The sequence below is a fragment of the Mytilus edulis genome, chromosome 3 (assembly GCF_963676685.1).
Source record: "Mytilus edulis chromosome 3, xbMytEdul2.2, whole genome shotgun sequence".
Taxonomy (NCBI): domain Eukaryota; kingdom Metazoa; phylum Mollusca; class Bivalvia; order Mytilida; family Mytilidae; genus Mytilus; species Mytilus edulis.
Window position 1 is genome coordinate 96,840,040 of NC_092346.1, and position 10,447 is coordinate 96,850,486.

At 34.2% G+C, this 10,447-nt stretch overlaps 1 protein-coding gene across 1 annotated transcript in view; it reads left to right on the top strand.

Annotated features, from left to right (window-relative positions):
* Window positions 1-3,908: 3,908 nt before the first annotated feature.
* The window catches only part of LOC139517866 (uncharacterized), a gene marked incomplete in the record, with an annotated part of 8,161 nt that continues 1,622 nt past the window's right edge, over window positions 3,909-10,447 (top strand). The window contains 2 exon segments of the mRNA XM_071309336.1: window positions 3,909-4,181; window positions 5,803-6,163. Of these exon segments, the coding sequence (XP_071165437.1) occupies window positions 5,819-6,163 (345 nt within the window).

The following is a 10,447-nucleotide window of genomic DNA, read 5'->3' on the forward strand; positions in this document are numbered from 1 at the left end:
AGTTATATGATAGATTTATTAGAACCTTGTTTTCTCACACCGAATGATTACTATCTTAGGAGAGACTCTCAGAATTATACCATCCCAAGGTGCAGAACAGTTTCATATTATAAAAGTTTCATACCATCTGTTGTTAAACTCTGGAATGAATTAGATACTAATGCTAAAACTGCTTTGTCGATTAACCAGTTCAAATCTGTACTTGATAAAATATATAAACCAGAAATTCCTCCTAAATATTTTTGTTCAGGTATAAGAAAATTTAATATTATTCATTGTCAATTACGAAACGATGCAAGTAATTTAAATTCTCACTTGTTTCATGATTTTTTGACAGAAGAACCTTCCTGTCCTAAATGTTTATATAAATGTGAAGACAACCAACATTATTTTTTTGATTGTCCATCATACACTATTAACAGGATCACACTCCTTGATAAACTGTCTGCTTATGGAGTTGATATTGATTTAAACTTGATACTATTTGGTGATCAATCTATGAGTATTGAAGACAATGGCCACAGACCACAATTAATTCCTCTATCAGTTCTTTATAACCTTTTGCATCATTAAAAAAATTGCACCATGCACTTTTGTCCAATTTTTTGTGTGTGTAATGTATTGTCCTAGTCCAAATATATATCCAAAATTCAGAAAGATTGAAGCAATCACTTTTACAAATTTAGCCAATACACATCCATACCCCTATTGACAAGTCAAGAGATGTTCCAAAAACTGTAAATATCACCTTTTTGCACTTGACCTAATCACTCATTCCATATCAAAATCAGTTAAAATACAACCTCCAAAAATTTATTTGACCTCCCTTCTTTCATTTCCACCCAAAAAGATTTAAGGAATGAGTGAGGAAAGGAAAGAAAAAAAATTAAGGAAAAATACACTCTAATTAAAAGGAACTATATTCGTGGACGAAAAGCGGGGTCATTAATTGTGGTCTTGAGCCAATGTGCAGATAGTTAAGGCTGTTCATGAATATATAAAAAATTCAGAGAGATTTGTATAATGAAATGTATTTTATAGTCCAAAACCCAATTAACTTTTACTTTGTATGTCTGTATTTTATATTATATTAAGCTCTTAGACCCCAACCAGCTGAAAAATAATTAAAATTGAAACAAAAGTTATAATGAAACGACAGTACATTGAAATTAATATTCTTAAAGCTAAAAAGCTAATAAATGCACCTTTATTTCTATATCATTCATATATTTAATTTGTATATCTTTAATTTCTTAAATCTATTTTTTTTTCTTTTATTATTAACATTCTAAATTCTTTTTATATTATTATAATTCTTTAATGTATCAATATGGTTACTACTCGTTGTCGTTTTTCTTCAGGTGCAATAATTTAGTAAAAATAAGTACATGATATCAAACATGTTGTTTTAAAATGAGTTATTAAATTTATTATTTTAGACAGCTGACTGGAGACCATTTAATTTAATGTGAGACCTCTAAATCAATGTTGGAGTATATAACCTAGAATACTAAAACTTCTTTTTCATAATTTATTATTTCATAATTTTTATGAGTTAACATTTGAAGCATTTTAAAATAGTCATACTTTTGATCTGAGTTAACTATTTAAAATATCATTCCAGTCAGCTAAGAGGTATTTTTGAAAAATTAATTCTGTTTTGTCTTTATGTTTGTGTATGTGTTGCTTTGTTTGAATGTAATATATTGTACCTTGTTTTGTGGAGAGGGCTTACATAGGCTATGCCTGTTGCCCAATCCAATTCAATTTATTTGAATAAAAAAAAAAATATTGTTTAAACTCAATACATTTATGTCTTCAATGCAGCGAAAACATCACGCACCTGGAGGCGCTCCTCAGCTGGCCCCTAAACAAAAATGTGTTCTTATTCAGTAAAAATGAACGTAATACTAAACTCTAACACATATAAATGAACTAAAATGAAAATCATACAAAGACCAGAGGCTCCTAGCTTCGGATAGGCGCAAATATGCGGCGGGATTAAACATGTTTAGTGATATCTCAACCCTCCCCTTTACTTCTAGCCAATGTAGAAAAACACAGCAATAACCATAGAACAACTATGATTAAATACATGTATTTGCATAGAACAGGCAGAAACCCAGTTGAAATAGAACAAAAGAATCAAAGCTCTTTGTTAGAGAAGGCGATAAATGCTTACTGTAATGTTTACTATAATATAGTAACACAAATTTTAAAAGTTAATAGAAACAAATAAAATGGCAATTTTCTTCTCAATTACAAAGTGTTTTATTTTAAAAACACCATGTGCATTAAGTTTTCAATTTATCTATTACATAGTAATGCAGAACAATTAGATATCAAGTCGACGACATGGGTATCTATCAAGTTGGATGTAGAAAATGCATAACCTCCGATTTTTTTTTTAAATTACCACGGACGGAGAACATATCAATCTATTAGTTCAGTAATTTTCGTGTCTGCCCTTCCATTTTGTGACTCAAGAAAAAATTCCAAAAAAAAGGTAACAATTGTATCGAAAAAAGAAAATCGTGTGCACCTTTTTATGTTAGGGCGTGTTTGAAGTGTATATTTTGCCTTTAAAACGTACAAAGCAAGAGTATTTGATATATCATCTCGCTTCAGATTCTATCATTTTTATATATCAAAGCTACAGGTTGACTTAATAACATAAAAGAATCACAGTACGAAAAGATGAAATATATGGGTCAAGTGAAATACCTATCTAATGAATCACAAAAAAGAGTAGGTGTGTTCGAATAGCTATTTTTAATACTAAAAGTACTTGACGACAGTCTTTTAAGTTGGATGATGAAAATGCATATCTTCGAAAGAAAATATAATTTTTGTGTTTGATAACTAGGTTTTTTTTATCTTCAACCACTGAAAATGTTTAGTCTGCCCTCCCACGAAATATTTAATTAGAATTTTTTAAATGTTTAAGAATTTTCGAAAATTCCACCTGACAACCGATCAGACAAAAGTTTTAAGTTGAATCAATGCAGACAAGATCATTAACTGATGCTTATTAGCTAGTATATACATTTGTCTTTTAAAATACAACTGACATTATAAGGATCATAGGCGGATCCAGGGGGCCCGGGCCCCCCCCTTTCGTGGGAAAAATTTGGTTGATTATATAGGGAATCATTGAAGCATGACTGGAGCGGGCGCGCCCCCCCCCTTTTTAGGTCAGTCAGCGGGCCCCCCCCCCCCCCCCCCCCCCCTTAGGAAAAGTTCTGGATCCGCCACTGAGGATCGTCATGATGCTATGTGGATTAATTACACCTTATGTAAGAATCCGGGGTTTTGATTGGTTGATAGCCAGTGTATTTTTTACCAATTTACTGTTATCAAATGAATATCGTTCATTTTTAACTCCGCCGGGGTATTTGCTAAAAGGATATGCCTTTTTTACCCTCTCTGCCGTGGTATTTGCCAAAAAATACTCTATCCGACTGGACTCTTGTAACGTCACGATCATCAATGCGTTTTAGTACATTAACATTCGGTGTAATTAAACAGATATATCATGTTCTTGAGGGGTATTTGCCAAAAATACCAGTCTTGAGAATGAATTTCCCTCGCCTTACGGCTCGTGAAATTTAACATTCACTCGACTGGTATTTTTCGCAAATACCCCTCCTTAACATGATATATCTGTTCAAAATTTATCGGTTTTCAATAGCAAAATTGGCAGCGCGTCATCCCTACAATGGCTTCCATTTCTACGATTGTGAAAATGAACTGGCGTAATGTGGAGATAATTTTGACGAAGTAGAATCCTGACTGAGAACAAAAAAGAAATTTAAAATATCGAAATTTTCATAATAAGTAAATAGACTAAACATTCAGACGTTAATTGCAATTGCGCGCGAACCAAATAATTACGAATTTAAATGATCACAAAAGATGTGTTACGTGTGAATAGTGATTATAATCGAGAAAATGTATTTAAATTCTTCCTGTTTGACGCGACTATTTAAAAAGATGAATAAGAAAAGAATATAATAAAGTACAGATATTTAACACGCAATAAGCAGAGCGAGATTTCTTTACACGGATGATAGGAACAGATCATAATCTATCCCAGTATGAATTGAACTGAATAAGATGACATTTCACGGGTTTATAAATACAGTTCATTCAGGTTTAAAGCTGTGAAGACACATTCAAATGTAAGTACGTACTTATTATATATTTCTTATATCCATATTTCACTAGCATAATGATACATAGAAATGAATACTTGTACATGTAAACAGATGAATGGCTTATTATACTGCACGTTTTGGCTATTGTGTATAACAATATGCAACCTAAACATGTTACGAGACGACAACTTATCAATTTAAATGTATAAATATAGGCTATCCATTGGACCAGAATACTATACTTTGGGTTAAGACAGGGGAGAGAAATATCTCGCAAACTCTGTCAAAATTTGGACAATTTTCAAACCGGCCTACCTGCTTCCCTTCGTTCTGGTTTCTCTATTGATGTTGGTCATTGGTTGAGGTTTATGACTCCTTCTGTAGTCGTGTGAAATACGAAATTTTCAAACTGCAAAAGTATCAAAAAAAACCAAATAAGATGAATAATAGAGATGGGCCATCTTGTACATATCCATGGTGAAACTTCGTGCAAAGCTTTATTATATATTATTTATTGTTTAAAACAAGGGGATTTGTGGCATATAAAACCAAGATTTTTGTAGAAAATCTACAGACTTTAATATTTTTGTTATGAAATTTCAAACATAGATTACACATTTGTTTTCTATGGTGTACTAGCGTTTATTGCATACAAAACGTCATAAACAACCTTGAAATTCCAAACTGAAAAGAACTCGTGCTGAGTCACTTATGTCGAGCACATTCTAGAATCTGTACTTGAAGTAGTCCAAATTTATATTTGTTTTAAAACCAATTCCTAAATTTATAATCTTGTTTTAAGGAAACATCATTGCTGTATAATATGGTTTAATCTCACAAAAAAATACCATGACATTTACCTTGTTTAGAAGACAATCGAAAGAAAAGCCTTTAACTGTTTGTATATTTGTCATACCAAATATTACAGAACACATTTTGCACCAGGAGGTCGTGCATTTATTTTTCTTGAATTATATTAAAATGCCGTTACATTTGTAATATTTCTTTTAGTTCAGTTTTCTAAATACATTTCTGTTGATTTTCCAATCTCTAAGAAGTTGAATTACTCTACGCATGTTTTTCAAAAGATGTAACATTTGTCAAAAACAAAACAGTTATGAGACACTTTCGAGCTCATTGTCTCCCGTAGTACACGTTTAGCGAAGATCAAGCTTACAAGTTTATTCCGATAACCTGTGTGATTACAATGGTATACAGAAAAAAAAGACAAACGCAACAAAGTCACCCTCTGTCACAACAATGGTGAAACATGAGATTTACATAGAAATATGTGAACAGACGAATATCATGAATTATATCACTTCAGAAAGAATATATTTCAATACCTATCCAGGCTAATACTAGCCCGGTACTGTCAGTGCTGTTGACTCACCATACATGTAATTATTGTGTTTCTGTGTGTAACGTTATAGACACCTTTCTATTACAAGCTTGAAGTCGTGAAGGTATAGTACACAGAATAATGACCATTATAAATATATTAGAACGGTATTAAACAGAAGTACGCCCCTCAAGCTAAATTTCAAAATAGTGAATTGTAACTTCAACGAATAAAAGATATAAAATGTTTATAAATTGCGTATTATTCTTTACTGAATTTATTACCATAATGTGTATATTAAAGCGGATATCAACATAGAATGGCAATACTTTGTCTACAGAAACGAGGACCGTATGGTAGATGGATTTGTTTGGTATTGGTGGTTTTATTCCTATCACAATTATTTGTTGCTATGCGACCAACAGTACTAATGTCATATCAAGCGGCCATTATGACAGATACTCATAACAGTTTTCTCCAAAGACAAGATGGTTTCAGGTCGCACCTTTACTACAGAGATGCAACGGATCCAGAGCTTATAAATTATGTTCGTAAAAACTTCATTGAACATTTTAAAAATGATCCTTACAACTTGACCACACCATGGAAAGAACATCCAACACGGGAACAAAGTAAACAAATTGATCATTTTTTGCACCAAAAGGTAATGTAAATAATTTGAAAATACTTTACTATGTACTTGTTTGAGATTGTTAATTGAATACTTATCCAGTAAATAAGTATAATTGTGATTGCTTGCTAGGTATTTCGATCGGAAAATAGAACAACAGACACAGAAACTCACCCCTCCGGCGCATCTGAGATATCATACAGTTTTTGGTGGGGTTCGTGTTGCTCAGTCTTTAGTTTTCTGAGTTGTTTCTTGTGTACTATTATTTGTCTGTTTGTCTTTTTCATTTATAGCCATGGCGTTGTCAGTTTATTTTTATGAGTTTTACTGTTCCTCCGGTATCTTTCGCCCCTCTTTCAATTTATCCATTCGTTTGATGTGTTTGATCTTTTGATTTTGCCATTTGAAAACGGACTTTCCATTTTGAATTTTCCCAAGAGTTAGATATTTTTATAATTTTACTTTTTTCAAAGAGAAAGTATACCCTACAAAAAATGAAACTCCAAAGGCTCTATTATAGTCTTTAAGAGTAGGGCACAACTGACAGCTGTTATATATGTTGTTGTTTCTGTCTTGTGTGAAACAACCTCAAATATAAACTGGAAAACTAAGAATGATGAACTGTGAAATATATTAAGTCACACTTATCTTCTTATTTTACCCCCGCTTTAAAAAAAAAAGGGGGGGGGGTATACTGTTTTACCTCTGTCTGTCCATCCATCCGTCCATCCGTCAGTCCGTCCGTCCAATGAATATTTTTCGTCACAATTTTCTCAGGAACTACAATACAAGGATTTCTGAAATTTGGTTTCCGGGTTTATATAAGTCCGCTATACCGTGTGATGCGTTTTCAGATTCATCACTCGACAACTTCTTGTTTACCGAATACTTGTATGATTTTACACATGATAGCCAAGTTGAAAATTTTCGTCACATTTTTCTCAGGAACTAAAATACAAGGATTTCTGAAATTTAGTTTCAGGGTTTATATAGATCTGCTACACCGTGTGATGCGTTTTCAGATTCATCACTCGACAACTTCCTGTTTACCGAACACTGGTATGATTTTTTCACAAATGATAGCCAAGTTGAAAATTTTCGTCACATTTTTGTGTTTTTCTGTTTACCGAACACATATTTTTACACTATTAAAATTATCCACTTGCGGCGGGAGTATCATCTATGGTGGCCGGTTAAGGCCATTTCGCGTTTTCGCGTTTTCGCGTTTTCGCCCATCATATTATATAGGGCGAAAACGCGAAAACGCGAAATCGCGAAGTCGAAAACGCGAAAACGCGAAGTCGAAAACGCGAAAACGCGAAAACGCGAAGTCGAAAACGCGAAAACGCGAAGTCGAAAACGCGAAAACGCGAAATATTTTTTCTTTCCGATTTCGCGTTTTCGACTTCGCGTTTTCGCGTTTTCGACTTCGCGTTTTCGCGTTTTCGCGTTTTCGACTTCGCGATTTCGCGTTTTCGCCTTTTCGCGTTTTCGCCTTTTCGCGTTTTCGCGATTTCGCGTTTTCGCGTTTTCGCGTTTTCGCGTTTTCGCGATTTCGTGTTTTCGCGATTTCGCCTTTTCGCCTTTTCGCGATTTCGCCTTTTCGCGTTTTCGCGATTTCGCGATTTCGCGATTTCGCCTTTTCGTGTTGGAAACTACACCAACATTTTCAAAATTCTCAAAATGCTCAAAACTTCATGAAAATTTACAGTAATGATGAGCAACATTGGAAGATGTGGCATTTGGAGTTGGAATTTCCAAAATAGGTCTTGTTACCATGGAAACAATGCAAAAAGGTCAAAAATTTCAAAAATAAGAATTTTGAGCAAACTGGATGAAACTTTACAGGAATGGTAACTGGCATAGGCAGAGTTGGATTTTGAAGTTGGAATTTTCAAAATGGCCGCCGTAACCATGAAAATTCAAAATGTTCAAACTTAATGAAACTTTGCAAAAATGTTACTATACAGCTGTAGATGCTCTCTTTGACTTTGGAGTCAAAATGGCTGCCGCTCACCGGGCAATGGGGGGAAGGGTGCCATCCGGTATTGCTAGCAATTACAAATCTAGTTGTTAATACGCTTATATCTGGTAATAGTTCTAAATTAGTTGAGGTAAAATGATCTTTTTATGACCTATTTATATGTGTTTGTGCTCAACCGAACTCTTAACTTCATGTTCGATACGCATTTGTTCCTTATTTGTTTTTTTTATACGTTCTACCTTTTAACTGCTTTATGTACGTATGTTTGAAGATGGATCTTGGTTCGACGGGATGAAATCATCGTGTTAGCGCTTGCATAAAAAATGAAGATGAGGTATGATTGCCAATGAGACAACACTCCACAATAGACCAAAATGACACAGAAATTATCATTTATAGGTCACTCTACGGCCTTCAACAATGAGCATAGCCCAAACCGTGTAGTCACCTATAAAAAGCCCAGACATGACAACCCCACACAATTGAAACAACAAAACTGACGGCCGTATTTCATATACAAAAAAATAAACGGAAAACAAATATGTAACACAAAAACTAACGATAACTACTTAAGTTCAGGCTCTTGTCTAGGGACAGGCACATACTAACATAATGTGGTGGGGTTAAACATGTAAGCAGGGTGTACATAATTTCGGAGCATGCTATTACCTTGTTTAATTCGTTCCATCACTCGCTTATAATTCGCTTATAATACGTGTATCATACGTTGTACCTTTTAAAATATGATTTTTAATTGTTTAGTTGTCTCTGGTGGTAGAGTTGGGTTCTTAGAGGTGATATAACTCTATAAGCGCATTTGTACCCGTTCCAGCGCTCGGATAATACCCTGTTAAATATTCGTTACTTATTCGCTTTTAATACGTTTGTTGTACGTTGCACCTTTTGGAAAAGGATTTTCAATTGTGTTCATATCTCTGGTGGTAATAATGTGTTCTTAGAGATGAAATGACCCTATAAGTGAGCATGCACCCGTTCCAGCGCTCGGTAATTAACCTGTTACCTATTCGTTACTTATTCGCTTTTAATGCAACGTACAACAAACGTATTAAAAGCGAATAAGTAACGAATATTTAACAGGGTATTATCCGAGCGCTGGAACGGGTACAAATGCGCTTATAGAGTTATATCACCTCTAAGAACCCAACTCTACCACCAGAGACAACTAAACAATTAAAAATCATATTTTAAAAGGTACAACGTATGATACACGTATTATAAGCGAATTATAAGCGAGTGATGGAACGAATTAAACAAGGTAATAGCATGCTCCGAAATTATGTACACCCTGCTTACATGTTTAACCCCACCACATTATGTTAGTATGTGCCTGTCCCTAGACAAGAGCCTGAACTTAAGTAGTTATCGTTAGTTTTTGTGTTACATATTTGTTTTCCGTTTATTTTTTTGTATATGAAATACGGCCGTCAGTTTTGTTGTTTCAATTGTGTGGGGTTGTCATGTCTGGGCTTTTTATAGGTGACTACACGGTTTGGGCTATGCTCATTGTTGAAGGCCGTAGAGTGACCTATAGTTGATAATTTCTGTGTCATTTTGGTCTATTGTGGAGTGTTGTCTCATTGGCAATCATACCTCATCTTCATTTTTTATGCAAGCGCTAACACGATGATTTCATCCCGTCGAACCAAGATCCATCTTCAAACATACGTACATAAAGCAGTTAAAAGGTAGAACGTATAAAAAAACAAATAAGGAACAAATGCGTATCGAACATGAAGTTAAGAGTTCGGTTGAGCACAAACACATATAAATAGGTCATAAAAAGATCATTTTACCTCAACTAATTTAGAACTATTACCAGATATAAGCGTATTAACAACTAGATTTGTAATTGCTAGCAATACCGGATGGCACCCTTCCCCCCATTGCCCGGTGAGCGGCAGCCATTTTGACTCCAAAGTCAAAGAGAGCATCTACAGCTGTATAGTAACATTTTTGCAAAGTTTCATTAAGTTTGAACATTTTGAATTTTCATGGTTACGGCGGCCATTTTGAAAATTCCAACTTCAAAATCCAACTCTGCCTATGCCAGTTACCATTCCTGTAAAGTTTCATCCAGTTTGCTCAAAATTCTTATTTTTGAAATTTTTGACCTTTTTGCATTGTTTCCATGGTAACAAGACCGATTTTGGAAATTCCAACTCCAAATGCCACATCTTCCAATGTTGCTCATCATTACTGTAAATTTTCATGAAGTTTTGAGCATTTTGAGAATTTTGAAAATGTTGGTGTAGTTTCCAACACGAAAAGGCGAAATCGCGAAATCGCGAAAACGCGAAAAGGCGAAATCGCGA